At 53.5% G+C, this 17,905-nt stretch overlaps 2 protein-coding genes across 2 annotated transcripts; one reads left to right on the forward strand and one right to left on the reverse strand.

Annotated features, from left to right (window-relative positions):
• The first annotated feature begins 4,812 nt into the window (after positions 1–4,812).
• On the forward strand, positions 4,813–13,136 carry Cd72 (CD72 molecule). The gene is made up of 9 exons (XM_052717733.1): positions 4,813–4,940; positions 5,027–5,134; positions 5,711–5,782; positions 6,223–6,312; positions 6,772–7,104; positions 10,894–11,054; positions 11,606–11,715; positions 12,626–12,760; positions 13,008–13,136. Exons 1-8 carry the CDS (start codon positions 4,859–4,861, stop codon positions 12,753–12,755), a joined length of 1,086 nt encoding a protein of 361 aa, XP_052573693.1. The 5' UTR covers positions 4,813–4,858; the 3' UTR covers positions 12,756–12,760; positions 13,008–13,136.
• A 119-nt stretch (positions 13,137–13,255) lies between these two features.
• On the reverse strand, positions 13,256–17,869 carry Tesk1 (testis associated actin remodelling kinase 1). The gene is made up of 10 exons (XM_052717732.1): positions 17,427–17,869; positions 17,159–17,280; positions 16,988–17,036; positions 16,320–16,466; positions 15,912–15,994; positions 15,661–15,751; positions 15,402–15,485; positions 15,186–15,275; positions 14,935–15,064; positions 13,256–14,442 (listed from the first exon to the last, which is right to left on the reverse strand). Exons 1-10 carry the CDS (start codon positions 17,628–17,630, stop codon positions 13,556–13,558), a joined length of 1,887 nt encoding a protein of 628 aa, XP_052573692.1. The 5' UTR covers positions 17,631–17,869; the 3' UTR covers positions 13,256–13,555.
• Between the last annotated feature and the right edge of the window lie 36 nt (positions 17,870–17,905).

The raw sequence follows: 17,905 nt of genomic DNA on the forward strand, positions 1-17,905 counted from the left end.
GGGTCAAGTACACCACAAGAAAATGGCCCACAGAATCAACTGACCTGGGTACATAGAAGCTTACAGAGGCTAAACCGACAATCAGGGAGCCTGTGTGGGTCTTAGCTAGGCCCTCGGTGTATATGACCTTCAATTGTTGTATTTGGAAGGCTAGAGAGACCGCTCAGAGGTTAAAAGCACTGGTTACTCTTTCAGAGGACCCAGATTCAATTCCCAGCATCCACAGGGTGACTCACCACCATCTATAATTCTAGTTCCAATGCCCTCTTCTGACTTTCTCAGGCACCAGGCATGCACCTGGTGCACACGTTTGCAGGCAAAACACTCATTCACATAAAAGAATATGTGTCTAAAAGTTTTCTTTAAAAGGTAGTTTTTTTTCATTTCTGAGCGTGTGTGTGTGTGTGTGTGTGTGTGTGTGTGTGTGTGTGTGTGCACCTAAGGAGGCCACAGAACATTGGTTGACCCTGGAGATTTCCTGCTGGAGTTACATGCAGTTCTGAGATGTCAGATGTGGGAACTGGACTCGGGTCAGCAAGAATACCACACAGTGCTCTTAACCAGCTGAGCCGTCTCTCCAGCCCCTATAAATGTATTGCCTTGTGGATCCAGAGGCCAGAATTCTGATGAAAGTGTCAGACTGAAGTTAAGGTGTTGGCAGGGCTGCCTAATTTGTGGGAGCTCAAGAGGAACTTGCTTCCTTGTTCCGTTGGTTCCTGGAAGCTGCCTGGACTCCCTGGCTCGTGGCCCCTTCTCTTCAAAACTCATCTCTCTGACCCTTCCTCCTCTGGAATGTCTTTCTTCTCCTAGCTGAGAAAAGACCTTCCTTTGAGGTCCCCTGCAATTAAACTAGGACTACCAGGCTAGAAAGGGTGATCACCCGTCTAAGGGCCTTCACCTAAGCACGTCTACATTTTGTCAGGTAAAGTCATATATTTATAGGCAGCTGGGACTAGTGTCTGAACATTTGGGGATTCCTTGGTCTGTTACCATCAGACTTTGCCGAGGCCAGTGCTTACAGTAATGTAGCACAGAGTCTTCCTGATGTCTACTGGGCTCGTATGACCAAAATGACCCAGATGAACCCCTTTCACACAGCAAATTCCCAACTGGCTCCCCTGCCCTTGTTAGATAACCCATTCTCTGTAGTAAGCAGAGGGGCGGTCAGGGCAAGGCAAGGCTGTGGTGTTTGGCCTCACAGTATCCGAGTTCAGACTGCGGTCCGGAAATGCAGCTTGGATCTCTCAGGTCTTAAAGGCCCTAGTGTTCTTGACTTCTGGACAGTACGGGTAGAACTGAGTCCCAGACTTTTGGATGTTCAGCTCTGAAAGTTAATGTGAACGCCAATATTACAAAGACTTTCATACACACCCAGGAAGGGCAAGAATTGCACTCCCCCAATCTTAAAGTACAAGAGCATTTAGAACTCGATCAAGGCGTTCGGACAGCAGCTCTCACGGGCATAATCAGCATCTGTCACGGTTCATCCTCCAGGGGGGCTTTGACGTAGACTCTACAAGCTGGCCTAAGACTGAAGGGGCTGCAGAATGTCATGAAGAGATAGTTCACCACCACCAAGAGGGCTAAAGAGGAGAGAAATCCAGACCACTCCTGATGAAGACTTCTAGGCGATGCGGGTGAGCTGGGCCACTCAGGCTGCTCCATCTCAGTGCCACACTCCTGTTTCCTGGAAACAGCATGAGGGTCCCTGACGCTGTTTCCAGTGCATATTAGAAGCTGGACTTGGGCATCTTATCTGGCATCCAGGTCCCGTTCACCTGTGTATTGGGTTCTGGAAACTGAGACATTGTCTACAGCCCGTGGAATTCCTGCTAGTGTCCTTATCGTCACTCAGCCTGCCCACCCCACACCTTGTGTACCACAGATGCAGCGCCCTCATTGTCCCCACCCATCCCTGACACCAGCTGCTCTGTACCCTCCCACTCACTCTCACATGCCCCACAGGCCCCCAGGGAGTCACCAGTCCACTGCCAGTATATGGGGGAGGCCCTGAGACAGTGCCCGGAGGAAGACACTGAGCTGTTGGAAACTTCAGTCAAGCAGGGACCGTTAACAGCTGTTGCAGAGAACCCTTAAGACATAAACGAATCTCAAAAAAGGAAATACTTGTAAAACCTGTTGTCTTGACCTATGATGACTTTTCTGAGAGGACAAAAGATGGCCGCTTTCACCGGCTGCCTCAGCCCACAGGACCCGCTGTGTTTCATTTTTCAGGGGTGCGTTGACACAGACACTCACCTCCCACAGATACCCCTAACAGGCCACAGTGTGTGTGCGCGCGTGTGTGCGTGTGTGGGGGGCTGTGCACAGGCAAACACATAACTTCCTCAGGTGACAGTGTGCTTGCTCTTCAGCCTCAGGGCCACTTTCTCTGGGGCAGGCAGGCTCCACTACGCTACTACAAGAAAGCTCTCCCAGCGTCACCTGGGCCTGCCATGTACCACCAGTCACATGAGTTGGTAGCACGAGGTGAGGAACTTTACCTTTCTTTCTTTCTTCCTCCCCACAGCTGCAGGACAGCTGGTGGGGGTGGGGGAGGGGTGGGAGTGGGGGTGGGGATAGGGGAGGGGTGGGAGTGGGGGTGGGGGTGGGGCGGATGTGGTCCAAAAGGGGGTGAGTTTTTCTTACCTCCATACCTCATCCGGTTCCAGCTCATTCCAACCTCCCGGTCGTGAAGACCTTTTGGGATTCCTTTAAAGAGGTTACACTGTGGTAAAAGAACATTAGCTATCCCCTTTGGATAATGCTGTTCTCAGTCCAGCCTTCCTACCTCTGTCAGTCAGGCCCTCTTCAGCTTCATCTACAATAACTTAGTAGGTTTGGCAGGCTCCTCTAGAAATGTCGTCTCGTCTCTCTGTGTGTCTCTGTTCCTTTGTGTGTCTCTCTCTGTCTCTGTCTCTGTCTCTCTCTCTCTCTCTGAGACAGAGTCTCACTTTATAACCCTGGCCAGCCTGGAACTCAGGGTGTAGACCAGGCCTGCCTCTGCCTCCTGATTTCTGAGATTAAAGATGTGTACCACCACACTTGGCCCAAGTGTCCATTTTCTCTGGGGATGAGCATGATGGAACAATGTTTGGACTGTGTACGTGTGCTGGGAAGTGAGCCCAGACCATCATACTCCCAGTGTACCACTGAGCTACGCCTCCAGCCCCCAGGACCTCCAAAAGAACTTATTTACAACAAGGGGACATTTCTTTGCCTCACTTCTGCCGAGGAAGCCACGGCCACCCCCTTCTTCTTTCCTGAGTTGTATTTTATTTTATTTTATGTGGATGAGTGCTTTGCCTGCATGTATGTCTGTGCCCAAATGTGCCGGCCGATGACTGAGGTGATCAAAGAGGACACCAGATCTCCTGGAACTGGAGTTACAGATGGTTGCGAATGGCCACGTGGGCGCTGGGAACTGAACCAGTGCTCTTAACCACTGAGCTACCGTCTCTTCAGCCCACCACATCCCTTCTTGAGCCCCACACTCATAGTTTCCTTTCCTCCTTCCCTAGGAGGTATGTGAGGACCACTGTTGCTCCAGGCTGGTCCTTCAGTGCAGCCCAGAGCTGCTCCTCAGGCCCTGCCGAGGGGACACTGATTCCTGATATGGCTCTGTTGGGGAACCCAGAGGATGGCACAGGATGTCCAGGGGAGGACTCATGGGGGAGGGAGACACCTGGTCACAGGTGTGATCAGGTACGCAGCAGAAAGAAAGCTGTAAAGTGGGCAGTCTGGGGTGCTCACAGAGGAAAACTAATTTGTTCCTGCTTCCCTTGCATCCTCAAAAAAGCTACCACATTGCCAGGAATGGTTTCTGGGTGACAGTTCAGCAAGCAGAAGGCCAGTTAGGTTCACCTCAGAAGGGCTCCACGCTAAACGGAGGGCATGAGCCTTATATCTAAGCTGCCAAATGAAGGACGCCCTCCTGGTAAGGCATGGGTCTACTGGAAACCCCAGAATGAGGAGGAGCTAAGGCTCCATGGTAGGAACCCCCAAACTGATGGTTGAGGATGAAGCTGCAACCTGGAGCAGTGATTGGGGAGCGCCCTGGGTCAGTTAAGAACAGAAGAGTCGGCCGGGCGGTGGTGGCGCCCGCCTTTAATCCCAGCACTCGGGAGGCAGAGCCAGGCGGATCTCTGTGAGTTCGAGGCCAGCCTGGTCTACAGCGTGAGATCCAGGAAAGGCACAAAGCTACACAGAGAAACCCTGTCTCAAAAAACCAAAAAACAAAAAAAAAAACAAAAGAACAGAAGAGTCGGTGGAGTGGGTCATGGAGCACGCCTTTAATCCTAGCACTCGGGAGGCTGAGGCAGGCAGATTTCTGAGTTTGAGGCCAGCCTGGGCTACAGAGCGAGTTCCAGGGCAGTTAGGACTGCTTCACAGAGAAACCCTGTTCCAAAAAACAAAACAAAAACAAACAAACAAAAAAAACCCAACCAAACAAACAAACAGAGTCCCAAGTATACATTGATAGATCTCAGTGAATGGCAGGCAGGAAGGGAGTGGCCAACCAGAGAACATACCAGGACTGTGGTGTGGGTCTTAAGTACTGAGGAGACCAAAGAGGGTAAGATACAGGGGAGGGCCACTGGCTGGGCACAGGTCCAGGCTGGCTTTGGCATCTGTATTTTGGACCTCAGGAGCCCTCCCTGGCCCTCTGGCTCCAACCCAGGGTACTTCTTCTGCTTCATTGAGTCCATCTGCCGGAGGCCTTCCTCTTTTGTGACTTGGGGTCACAGCGCTGAGCCTTACAGTCACAGAGAGCTCAATGCCTGAGGGAGGAGAGTGGCCAGGGAGGTGTGGGCCCGTGGGTTAGCTGGAAGACCTTGAGGCAGAGGTGCCCAAGGCCATGGCTGACGCCATCACCTACGCAGACCTGCGCTTTGTGAAAGTGCCCCTGAAGAACAGCATCTCTAATCATTTAGGACAGGGTAAGTCCTGCTTGCTACCCTCCTTATCCCACCTCCACTCCACAGACCTCATTCCCGACTCCTACTTCGGACCTTTCCTCTTCCAGACTGTGAGGCCTACGAGGATGGGGAACTCACCTACGAGAATGTGCAAGTGTCTCCAGTCCCAGGAGGGCCGTCAGGCTTGGCTTCCCCTGCGCTAGTGGACAAAGCAGGTGTGGAGGTCCAGGGATGTGTCTGGGGAGTATCTGGGGAGTGCAGAGCAGTCTTGGAGAAAGTAGCAGGGCCTTTCTTGAGAATAAGCTAGCTGAGAGCCAGGGGGAAGATGAACGGTCCCAGAAGGGTGACAGTCCTCACGGTTAGCTGGTTAGCAGGGGGCAGGATCAGGGCAGCCGGGGGCGAGATGAGTGGGGAACGAGAATGGAAAGAGGTGTTGAAGGATGAGGAGTCACAGACAACGAGACCCTGAGGAAATGATGAGACAAATGGAGACCCAGGAGAGAGGTGAGGGATGACGGGGAGTGTGGATAAGGCAACCCAAGAAAGGCTTCCGAGTGAGGACCTCCCTGCGTGGCAGTTCTGGGGGCAAGCAGGAGGTGAGCAGGGTCCATCCCCCAAACTCCAAAGGCGACAGGGACATGAGTCCCAGGGCAGCAGAGGAAGTCCCCCGAGAGTGACTGTCCCACAGCACTTAGCCCAGGACAGACTAAGGTCTTGGCTTGGTGTGGGGCTGGGGAGAAGGGAGGTTACCGGGACTTTCCACCCTTACCTCGGGCGCTCCCCTTCGGCAGGCATCAGGTCAGAGCAGCCAACTGCGTCCTGGAGCTCCGTGAAGCCGCCCACAGTAGGGCAGATTCCCCATTGTGCGTATCCCCCCCACCCCCACTCCCACCCCCGCAGCCCCAGCGCGCCACTCCCCAGCAGCCCACCCGCAGGGCAGGGCTGCCTGCCAGAGGGTGCGCATCCCGGAGGGGTGGGGCTGGGCTCTGCCCCGTGTTGCTCCTTCTGGGGGTGAGCCTTTGGGACTTCAATGACATCCCAGCCGCTCCACTCCCTACACTTAGAATCAATCCAGATCACAACTCCCCTGTTCCGATGGTCCCTAGTCACATGCCTCCAGGTCCCTTTCCCTGTATGAAATTTAGTTTCTTCTGGGTAATGTCCCCTCTGTCCTTTTCACCAGTCACAGTCCCCATCCCTCACTCCTGACTGACAAAGCCGGTTTAGGAATGTTTTCCTTTCTCTCCGGTCTCCATGTGCCTTCTTCCCTGGAACTGACTGCTCCTCATCATTGTCCCCTAAGGTCCCACAGTCGGCTTGCAATACTTCTTGCTGGGCCTTCTCCTGGCCTGTCTGATGTTAGGGGTGGCTGCCATCTGCCTGGGAGTTCGCTGTGAGTATGGGTACCCCCATTCCCCACTCATTCTAAACATCTCCTCTTCTTTGCCCCAACTGGTCTTTCATCAAGAAGGCTCAAAGCCACTGTCCCGACATCCTTGGCTTTGGGTTTGGTTTCCAGTCAGGTCTGTCCCAGAGTGTCCTGCCTTCCTAGTTATCCTTACCCAGTTTAGGGGTTCCTTAAACTCTGGGCAGCCAGATCTTCAATTCAGCACATTATACAAAAAGTTACAAGAAACAGAAGACGTTGACGCTGCAGTCTTAGCGCACCAGCTAGAGGAAGTGCCCTTAAGTGTCGTCAGTCTGTCCGTCGTCCCCCGACCCCCACACCCAAGGTTCTCCATATGCAGCCCAGGCTGGCCTTGAACTTCCTGTCTTCCTGTCTCAGTCTTCCCGAGGCAGGGATACAAGTGTGTTTTGCTAAACTCAACCTGTCTCTTCCATGGCCGAACAGATCTGCAGGTGTCTCGGCAGTTCCAGCAGGCAACCAGGATTTTCGAAGCCACCAACAGTAGCTTGCAGCAGCAGCTGAGGCAGAAGACAGCTCAGCTGAGGCAGAAGGAGGTGGATCTGCAGGAGTCTCGGGCAGAGCTGACCCTGAGTCAGGGCGCTTTACAGGAGAAGCAGAAGATCCATGAGGCCACTGAGCAGCAACTAGAGGCCTGCCAGTCTGAGGGACAGAGGACCAAGGAGAGCTTGGAAAGGGAGGAGCAGCAGAGGAGGGACTTGAACCAGAAGCTGATCAACATGCGGGACACACTGAAACGCTTCTTCACCTGTTCCTCAGGTATCTGCTCTGGGATCAGGGAGGTGGGGCAGACCTGTGAGGGATGGACTGAATCCAGGAATCTCTAGTGGCTGGGTCTGCCTAGCGTTCAGCAGCCAGTGAGTTCAAAAAAGGGGCAGTGAGCCAGAGCAGTGGCTGACCTGGGCTATGTGACTCGGTTATTGAGAAGGACCAAGCTGCACACTGGGTTTAGGGGGATGCACCCAGCTCTACAGCAGATCATGTCGGGGGAAGGAAGTAATCTCTAGCATCTCATTGTTCAATTCTTTCTGACCTAGAGGCATCTAGCTGCTTCCACCAAGTTTAAGATAGCAAGATTACAGGCACACACCCCCCCTTTAGCTCTCATTTCCTTATGCTCCTGTTCTCTGTGTGTGCGAGCGTGCGTGCATGCATTCGTGAGTATGTGCTCTCTCTCTCTCTCTTTCTTCCCCTTCCCTCACTCCCCCCCCCCCGTGTGTGTGTGTGTGTGTGTGTGTGTGCCATTGGAGAATAGTTTTTGAGATAGAATCTCTTCACTCAGCCTACAGCACGGCCATGCTCAGTTCTACTTTTTCTAGGGGTGCTGGGTATCTGAACTGAAGTCCTCGTGCTTTTGTGGCAAACCCATTAACTACTGAGCCATCTCGCAGGCCCTCTCCTTAACCTTCTTATTTCCCATGACTCTCAGACCCTCACCAGTGCCACCACCATATCTACACTTTAGACCTTGCCATCCCATGGTGTTCTTCTGTTCACAGCTTGGCTGTAGACATCTACTGCCTGTAGCTACCTAGTCCACAGGGTTCTCTACACACCTCCCGTCTTCCCGAGGCATCCAGCCCGTGGAGTCCCAGCTTGCTTTCTTCCCAACAGCTATCTCTTATCCTCGCCTCTCTCTCGACTCACCTTGGGTTCCAGGGTCTATTACTCACTCACCCACTCTCTTGTTCCCTGGTCCTGGTGCACTAGACTGATTAAAAACACAACCTGGATGACCCCAAACTGACAGCTTAGTCTAGGCCTGCATCAGGTGTGACAAACTGCAGTTGATCAGCTTGGTGCTGCTGAGACTCTGGTCTGCACAGGCAGCTTCCTTTCCGGAGTCGCTCCTTCCCCACCGCCTTTTCCATCCTGTCCAGCAGGTGCCGCCACTGTCAGCACAGCAGAAGGACCCCACCAAGTCTATCAGGACATGTGTGTTCTGCAGATCCCAGTCTTTTTAGGACAACTGCCACAGCTGGGTGGTGTTGGCGGATGTTTTCCTGTGTCCCGCCTGGTCCCGCAGCCATTCAGTACCAAGTAAACACACAGAGGCTTATATTAATTACAAACTGTTTGGCCAATGGCTCAAGCTTATCATTAACTAGCTCTTACAACGTAATTCAACCCATTTCTATCAATCTATGTTTTGTCACGTGGCTTCGTGGCATTACCTGTGTTCTAACCCATCTTGTTCCCCCGGCAGTCCTCAGCATCTCCTCTGACTGCCTTCTTCTCCTAGTCTCTCTGCTTGGATTCCCCACCTGGCTCTGTTCTGCTTTGCCATAGGCCATGGCAGCCTCTTTATTAACCAATGGGAGCAACACACATTCACAGTGTACAGAAAGACCATGCCACAGCAGGGTGTTTTTCTTAACTACTCTCCCCCCACCCAAATGGAGTCCATTATTCATAATGGTACCAGAAGAAGTCCTCCTTTTTTATATTCTTCCTTTTGTCCATTTTCGTGTGTGTGTGTGTGTGTGTGTGTGTGTGTGTGTGTGTGTGTGTGTGGTGTGTTATATGCATATGTACATATGTGTTTGTGTATGCACAGGTTGAGGCAGAGACTCATCCTTGATTACTCCTTTACTTTATTCATTGAAGCAGGGTCTCTCAATCAAACCCAGAGCTCATCAATATGGCTATAGTCTGCTTTCTGTGGGGATTCTATGACCTGCCTTCCAAGGTGTGACAGGATGGCTGCCACTCACTTGGTAGTCACTTCGTGTCTTAGTTACTTTTCTATTGCTGCGACAAAACACAAGACCAAGGAAGCTTATGAAAGAAAGTGTTTAATTGGGTTTGCGGTTTCAGAGGGTTAGAGTCCATGATGGTGGAGCAAAGGCATGGTGGCAGAAACAGCTGAGAGCTCACATCTTTTTTTTTTTAATTTATTTTTAACTTTATTTTATATGCATTGGTGTGAAGGTGTCAGATCCTGGAGATCTGAACTTACAGACAGTTGTGAGCTGCCATGTGGGTGCTGAGAATTGAACCCAGGTCCTCCGGAAGAGCAGCCAGTGCTCTTAACCATTGAGCCATCTCTCCAGCCCTGAGAGCTCACATCTTGATTCTCAAGTGGGAGACAGGGCACATGGGAGTAGTAGGAGTCTCTTGAAGCCTATCAAAGCCTGCCTCCACCAACACACCTCCTTCCACAAGGCCACACCTCCTAGTCCTTCCCAAACAGGTCCACCAACTGGAGGCCAAGCATTCAAATATGTGAGCCTATGAGGGCCATTCTCATTTCAAGTCGCCCCACTCAGGTTCTGGGGATCCTAAGTGACAAGTGCTTTAACCACTGGCCCAACCCTAGTTATGGGGAAATCCTTTAAAAAACACAAATCTGATCATGCTGTCCCAGTCTAGGTCACACCATTCTAATTAGTTATCTAAGCAGCAATGGGGTATAATACGTTCCAGTATGTGCCCAGACATGGGGTGTGGATAGAGAGCAAAACTCCTCTATGCAAAATCCAACATTATTTTTCTCTTCCATGTATATAATTAAAAAAAATCCTGAGCCAGACATGGTGGCACACACTTATAACTTCAACATTTAGAAAGCTAAGGCAGGAGGAGGAGGATTTGAGCCCCAGCCTAGGCTACATGATGAGAGCCTGTCTCAACACACACTCCCTCTCCCTCTCCCTCTCCCTCCCCCCCTCCCTCCCTCCCTCCCTCCCTCCCTCTCCCCTCTCCTTAACATGACTTTCAAGGCCCCTGCTTACCTTTCAGTAGGTTTCTTATTCTCTCACTCTCTTCAAGTCACACTAGTTTTAAAAAAATTCCTTTAAGTTGCCACAGGACAGATCAATGGGGGAAGCTTGATGGGGACATAAGAAAATGTCCGAGAGAGAGAGAGAGAGAGAGAGAGAGAGAGAGAGAGAGAGAGAGACAGAGAGACAGAGAGAGATTGAGATTGGGTGCACAGGGAATGCTTTCTGAGTGAGGAGCTAGGACCGATGGATCAAATGGAAAGAGAAAAGCTGTGACTGGGATTAAGAGCACAGCGGGGTGTGGGGCGTTAAAGAGGATGTTCATTTCTTAAAGGTAGCCTGGAAAACAACAGAGACATGTATCTTTAAGTGAAAATATGGAAATGGAGAGTGTTCATAATTTCATAAAGACAGGAACCAAGTCTGTCTGCTTATGGAGTTGTGGTGGAGAGAGATGTGGCCAGGGGCTGGAGGAATGAGGCAAAACTTCAAATGTGCAGTGGAGATGTGTTAGTGAGTAAATGGAATGAATGAATGAATGAATGAATGAATGAGAAGCCCATTGATCAATGTGAGAGCCCAGGCAAGGTTGGCCAGTGTTAGGGCAGATTTTAATCTTTCAGACACCAGGGACAGCAACACTAACTCCACTAAAACTATCTTCCCATATTGTTAGAAGTAAAATGTTTCCAGAAGAGGCAAAAGATTGCAAAGATCAAGGACTAAAGTTGATGAGGATGTTGGGGGGCGGGGGAGCTGAGGGACTAGTGTTAGCTGGTCACTTTATTCCAAGTGTTGTGGCTGTCATATTCTTTCTGCTTTGTAGACTCCTGCTGTCCAGTGGGATGGCTACAGGAACAGAAAAGATGCTTTTACATCTCATACACTCCCAGAAGTTTCGAGGAGAGCCAACAGTACTGCACATCTCTGTCCTCCAAACTGGCTGTAGCTGGAGAATCTGAGAAGTATTATTATTATTATTATGATGTGAGCATGCCCTTATCCATATTCTGAAGTGGGTGCCATTGGTCAAGGAGGTTATGTCATTGAGTCAGGAGTGGCAGCGCGGTCTGTGGTTTGCACCGCTTCCCCGTGACAGATAAGGACTGTCACACTATTCGCCAGTAGATGTGGCACTAGCTTCGGCATCTTCAGTCCTGATGCTTGAAGACGCCTCTAATGCTCGGCATTGGTGAGAGCGGGCACGTCTGAGCCAGCTCCACTTTAGCGTGTGTCTTGGCTTGCTGGCCTGCCCCTTGACTGTGTACTTGTTCACTGGCTCTCGTGCCTCTCAGCAGAGTGGTGCCGGACCCTGAGACCAGAAGTTCACACTGACTCCACTCCAAATTCTGACTCAGCTTGGGGGTGAAATGGAGGGTGGGCCTGTACCTGCCAGCACTGGAGGAATGCAGGAGCAATTAATTCATGTACTAAATGGGCATGGTCTCTGGTGACGCCAAACTCCCTGGCCTCCGAGGGTGTGCCCGTTTTATTCTGTATTCTCATTGCTTTCCACATGCTTCTCTGACTCCCTCCAGGTTACTCTGCCCGGCATCTTAAAGGAGTCGCTAAATGATTCAAAGTCATACTGGGTCCATCTGACAAGACATCCTGAAGGACACTTACCACAATATGGGAAGAATTTGGGGTATGTCACTCAACCTCTCATAAAAGCGTAATATTTCTCCCCTAAGCCCTGCTCCCAAAACTCTTCCACAAATCAGCATTGTGACTTCCTGTTTCTTCTGTTTAGAGACTGTTTAAGATATTAATTTAAAAAAAAATCGCGTGTTGAGGGAGGGGTGTCATGTGGCAGTCAGAGGACAGCTAGGCTTAGGGCCGTGACCTGCTAAGCCATCTCACTGACCTGAACTCTTACTCCACATCCCGTCCATAGTACCTGGAGCTCTCTAGCACGCACTTAAAATAAACATTACAATGGCATATTCCTATAATCCTAGCACTCAGGAGGCTGAGGGAGGATTGGGAGTTAAGGCCAACCTGGGCTACACAGCAAGACTCCCCATCTCAAAAAACAAAATAAAAAAGCAGTAATTAGGTTGAGGTCAGTTTCATCTATCAGCGGGAGCTGAGAATTTAGCTAGGGCTTTACAGCCAGAGAGAAGGCTGGCATTGAATTCCCTAAGCCTTGACAAGCCGCCCAAACTGTGGCTGTGCTTGCTTAGCCCATGCCAACTGGGCTGCTAGAACCGCACAGAGAGCAGGCAGCAGAGGAGCTGTGGTTTAGCTCAGGAACCCTGAAGTAGTGTGGTTACTTCATGTTCCATGGTTTTGAGATGGTTTCACTATATAGTGGCCTGCCTGTCTCCTGGGTGCTGGGATTAAAGGCGTGCACCAGCACACCCAGTTGCTTAGGTGGGGGGTTTCATCTTTGATGACTTTGGGGAGCTTTGAGCTGGAGTTCAGGAATCTGATTCTGAACCATGTGGCCTCAGCAGGAGACAGGTCTTGGACTGGGTTTTACAAAGAGCAAGGGGAAGGGAGGGTCCAGAGTGTACCCCAATTCTACTCACCACCCTTGCATCTTATTCTCACAGCTCACAATGCTGGAAGCTAAGAAAATGGCACAAAACATGGGATATAATTCAACCAAAGTGTACAGAGCTTAATCCCTGCATTTGTGAGCTGGAAGCTTTCGGGTTTCCTGATGGGGATCAACTGCACTGAAATGCGTAAGTATGGAGGTAGGTGGTACGGAGATAGGGCAGAGGTGTGAGCATGAGGACAGAGGTCCAGAAGACAGAGGGAAAATGTGTGACATCCACAACCTCCAGGGGCTCAGTCTGCTTATGTAGGGCCAGGCTAGGCAGGGAATGGGGACAGAAATGGCCTGGAACAGGGGAGCTGGAAGAAGACAGGGTGAACTGGATGGGGGTTAGTGACAGTCAGCTGGAGCTCACTGATGCTTTATTTTTCCAGACACACGAACAAGAGCTTGTGACCGACATCCTTAACCTGTGGCCTGCCAATACTTAGCAATGAGATCCCTCCAGCGTTCCCTCACTCTTGGGCATGCTCAGCTGAGGGCCTGATCCTGGCCTGGCAACCTGCTGCCTGCTTAAAAGCCGCCCCAGAAACTGGACTATTCCTGGGAAGAGAGTGAGGACTTTGGCCTTCCTTAAGAACTTCCCAGACTGGAGATGGGTCAGGGGAGGAGGGCGCACCGCTGAGTGGATGGATGGCCCGGAGCCAGCCAGGCAGTTTTATTGAAATATTTTTAAATAATTTGCACGTGTTAGTCTTGTGTGTCAGCAATGCTGTGTCTAGTTCAGTGATCCCCGTGGGAAAGCGAACCCAAGGGGTCGGATAGGAAGTGCTCTGTCCATTGAGACCATGCTGAGGCTCCCCTAGACGGGGAGAAGAGCCAGTCAGCCCATCTGGGGCTGGCATTGTCCAGCAAGTGCGCTCTGTCCTTACAGGCTATCCTGAAGGCCGAGGCTGGAAGCCTGAGATCGTAGGCCTTGCTGCTAAGAGCGTGCCCCAGGCAGCTGCAGGCTGGGTGTGGGTGGCTTGGCATGGTGCCCTCGGTGGCAGAGAAGACTGCCCGCCTCACAGTTCAGGTTGCGGTAGCGGGCAACAGCTGGGGTGGGGCGGGGGCACATGGATAGGAAGCCAAAGCTGAAGGGGCCGAGGCAGCAGCCGGGGCAGGGCAGGCCCTCCTCAGGCTCCCGGGGAGCTGATGGGGGAGGCGAGGGTTCTGTCCGCTCCAGGGCTGCTGCCCGGGGAAGGCTATGCTGTGCTCGGTTCCAGGGCTCCCCAGCCCATCCTTGTGGGGAATTGACCACCACGGCAGGGGGGTTATTATTGAGGGGAGGTCCTGATCGAGGAGACCAGGGTTGAGAGGCCGAGGAGCAAGTACTGATGAAGTTGTCGGTGGCCACAGCCAGAGGCAGCTGGGGAGCTGGCCCCGGGGGCTCTGGCTCAGGGCTGCTGCCCTCACACTCCATCTTCTCTTCAGCCGAGGGGCCCATGGGGGAAGGGCCGGGACCTGGCAGTGCTGTCTCCATCCTTCGGGGGAGCTCAGGGGATGAGGGTAGAGAGCGACAGCGGCGGGCAGGTGTCTCGGGCTGGACCAGGGTCTCTGGAGTGGTCACCAAGGGCAGCTGGGCAGAGGTCAGCGGTGACGGCGGTACCAGGGGCAGCGGGGTGGCCGGCTTGCAGGGTGTGTCCAGGAGTTTGATCTTGCCACCCCTGAGGTCTTCCCGCAGCGAGAAGGGGTTGACTCGTGTCAAAGTGTCCCCCCAACTGGGGGGCGACTCTGGTGAGGGTGGCAGGAAGAGGTCGGAGCGACTGCGGGAGAGCCGGGGGTCTGGCCTGGGAAGCGTGGCCGAGGGACCTCCTCTTGGGACAGACCCTGTACAAAGAGAGGCGGTGGCCACTGTTCTCAGCATCTGCTCAGAGTGAGGCCCTTATTCCCCAGGAAAGAGGTGGGGCACGAGCTTAGGAGAGGGAGTTCTAGGTGCTGTAGAAGGGAGGGCTGCTACTCCAGCCCCCTTTTTCCCTTAGGGGAAAACAAAAGGTAATCATGTGTCTGTGTGTACACCTGTGTGAACAATAGGACATTGGAGCTGTAGGTGGAGGTCAGAGGTCAGAAGAAACTTTCAGGACTTGGGTCCTTACAAGCACCTTTGACCTGATAAGCCTCTCACCAGCCCCTCCTCCAGCTACCTTTCCACCTTTCCTTTCCTACCTCTGCGTTCTTGGACTCTAAGACGCCTCTCCATCCCACCCAACGCCACCTGACCCCCAGCCCTTCCAACTAGGAGGTCCACTCAGCCTCCTCAGGATGACTGACTCTCGGGAGAGGTGGGACGACTTCTGTTGGGTCAAGGTCATGCCCACTTACCCTGACTGTATGTTAAGGGAGCCTTAGTGAGGGGCGTCTTGGAGAGGGGAGCAGGCTCAGGCAGCTGCTCCAGGATCTGCTCCAGGTGCTGGGTGATCTCAGAGAAAGGGGCACGGGTGCTGGGTTCCATCTGATGGGTACAGACAGGGCAGCTGACTCGGGGCTCAGGAGGAAGGTCAGTTTTCCTCCCATTATCCCGGGGACCTAGAAGACACCTCATGGATGGGGTCAGGGAGGGGAGTGATGCTTACGCTGCAGCAGTGGATGGCCAGAAGCAGGAAAGGCAGTGGGCAGTCATTTCCCACCAGTGTTCGAAAAGCAGGCACATCCAGACCAAAGTCCTGTGGGGACAGAGGAAGGGCTGCCAAGTTAGCCTTCCCTGGGTTCTGCTTGTGCCCACTGTGAGCGTCTCCACCTCCAGGGAGCCCTCCTTGGTTATGAGGCACTTATTGTGGAGGTTACTTCACCTCAGTACGGGGTAGGTAGTCAGGGTCCGCAGGTACTCGGGCAATGAGTTCACAGAGGACGATCCCAAAGGCGAAGACGTCGGCCTGGAGGCAGGAGACAGACCATGCCAAGGGGGAGGAGGTGGCAGTTATCTCGTGTTGGAAGGTGACAGTGAGGGGTATGGGAGAGGGCGGGGAGGGAGGGTTCCTGACTATTTGGTAGGGTTGTAGTTGGATGGGGCTCTGTCTCAGGGACTCTGGGGGGACTTGACGCTCTTACCTTCTCATCATACAGCTCTCCCCGCAACACCTCTGGAGCCATCCAGTATGGGGAGCCCACCACAGCCAAGGGCTCCTTCCTTGCCCCTTCCCTGCAGGAGAAGGGGGTCAGAACCCTCTATTCAGACATCTCCCCCAAGCAAAAGGGGATGGGGTGAGCCTTCTCCCCACCCACAGAAAATGTCACTGGGAGCTTCACACACGTATAGGGGATCCTTGGGAGGCTTGGGGTATGAAGGGCATTCACCTCACCTATACACAGGAATCTTTTCAGCCAGTCCGAAATCACCCACGACAGCTGTGAAGCCTCGGTCTTCCCTTCGGACCAGACAGTTCTGACACACACATATAGGCATCCTCACACACCCATACCTGCTCTCTGGTCTTCCAGTATATACCCAAAGCCCTGCATCACTACAGCCTCATCCCAACCTCCCCTCCCAGTTCTCCAATGCACCCCATTACTGCAACATCATTCAATACTCAGTGAGACACTTAGTTCCTCAGAGCACTCCTAGCCCTGTTCTTTAATAATTTCCAACACCTTGTCACCCCAACATCCTAATGCACTTACTACCCACGTGTCAACATCCACAGGCCAATCACAACTTAACAGCCACAGACCCTTTTTCATTTCCCCACCCACCTCGGCCAGCCTACCTTGGATGTGAGGTCTCGGTGAAATACACCTTTGGCGTGTAGGTACCGTAGGCCTTGGGCAATGTCCAGTGCTAGGTGGAGCCTGACTGGCCAGGATAGGGGTTCCGGGGAGCTGAGCAGCTGTTCCAGGGTGCCCCCATTCATATACTGGGACACAGGGGGAAAAAGAGGGGAGTGACTGTCAAGGCTTCAGTCTGTGTTCTATGTCTGCCATTCATAAGCCAGGTGACACTCAGGAGGATCACAAGGGTCCGAAGGGTGAGTCTGGGCTCCAGGGTTCCCATTTACATCCTAGGCTGCCCTATCCATCACAGCAGCACTGTGTAGCTAAGCTATATCAGCTACGAGATATAAACACAATCAGATACTCAGTTCTTCTGTCACACCAGCTCCTGCTTTAGTCTAGCTATGTGTGGCTGGTGGCTCCCGTGTTAGACACAGACACAAAATATCTCCATCACGGCAGAAAGGTCTATGGGTCACACTGTTCTCAGGAATGACTCTAGCTGAGGATTCTGGTGTGTGGTTTGCCCAAAGGAAGTTCAGGAAGCCTCCTGTTGTCCCGGGTGGCTCCTTTTTGATCTCCCTGTAGATCCACCAAGCCCGCTGACACTTCCACTGGGAGGTGTGGTGCCTTCCCTCTTTCCTGGCCTACGCTTAATGCTTACCTCCGTAAGAGCGTGCAGCTGCCCCTGGTGCACACAGACCCCCATGAACCTGAAAGACGATGGAGAGGACAGAAGGGTAGGCTGTAAGAGCCCGGGCTCCACCGCACCCCCCTCCTTTCCCGAGGGACCTTTCCATTCCCCTCCTGCCCAGCAAGAGGTTAGGCCGTTCACCTGAGGATGTTGGGGTGCCGGAGCCGGTTCATCAGCTGCACCTCTCTTAGCGTGTTGCTCCGGTTACTGGGAAGCTTGTTCATCTTCAGCACCATGACTTGCCCCGACTGTCGGTGCCGAACCTGGGGGCGGCAAGGATCGGTGCGTGCCCCGCAGGTTGGGTGGCTAGCTCAAGTACTGGATCTCCAACCCAGGCTGTGGGCCCCTAAGTTCCAGCCTCCCGTCCAAGGCTCGGTCCCGCCCCTCTACCCTCTCCTGTGGGTCCTACCTTGTAGACCTCAGAGAAGAACCCGGCCCCGATCTTCTCTGCGCAGTCGAAATCGTCCACACGCGCCAGGCTGGACACGGCGCTGCGGAGGGCCCGGTAGGACGAGGGCCGGCCCCTGCCCGGGCCTCCGCCTGCGCCCCCCGGCCCCTCCCCCGGCGCCTCTCCGGGCCCGGGGCCCCGCAGTGGGGGCCGTTCCCCGGCCATGGCCGGGCCCCCAGCCCGGGCCTGCTTCACATGGCCGGATCCCCGGGACCCGGGCAGGCCGCGCTCGCCATGGGCGCCGGCCCAGTCCGATCCCGGGTGCCGGGACTCCCGCTCTCGCCGGGAGGACCGAGGACCTGCCGAAGGTCCTGGACCCGCCCCCGCCGCCCCGGCGAGCTGGGCCCGGGGGGACGCCGCGGCTCTCCGCTCTGCGCGGGGCCTGGGCCTGGGCCTGGGCCGGGCGGCGGCGGCGGCGGCGGCGGCGGCGCTCCGGGGCG

Source organism: Peromyscus californicus, unplaced genomic scaffold (genome assembly GCF_007827085.1).
Source record: "Peromyscus californicus insignis strain IS unplaced genomic scaffold, ASM782708v3 Scaffold_5__1_contigs__length_169319896, whole genome shotgun sequence".
NCBI lineage: Eukaryota > Metazoa > Chordata > Mammalia > Rodentia > Cricetidae > Peromyscus > Peromyscus californicus.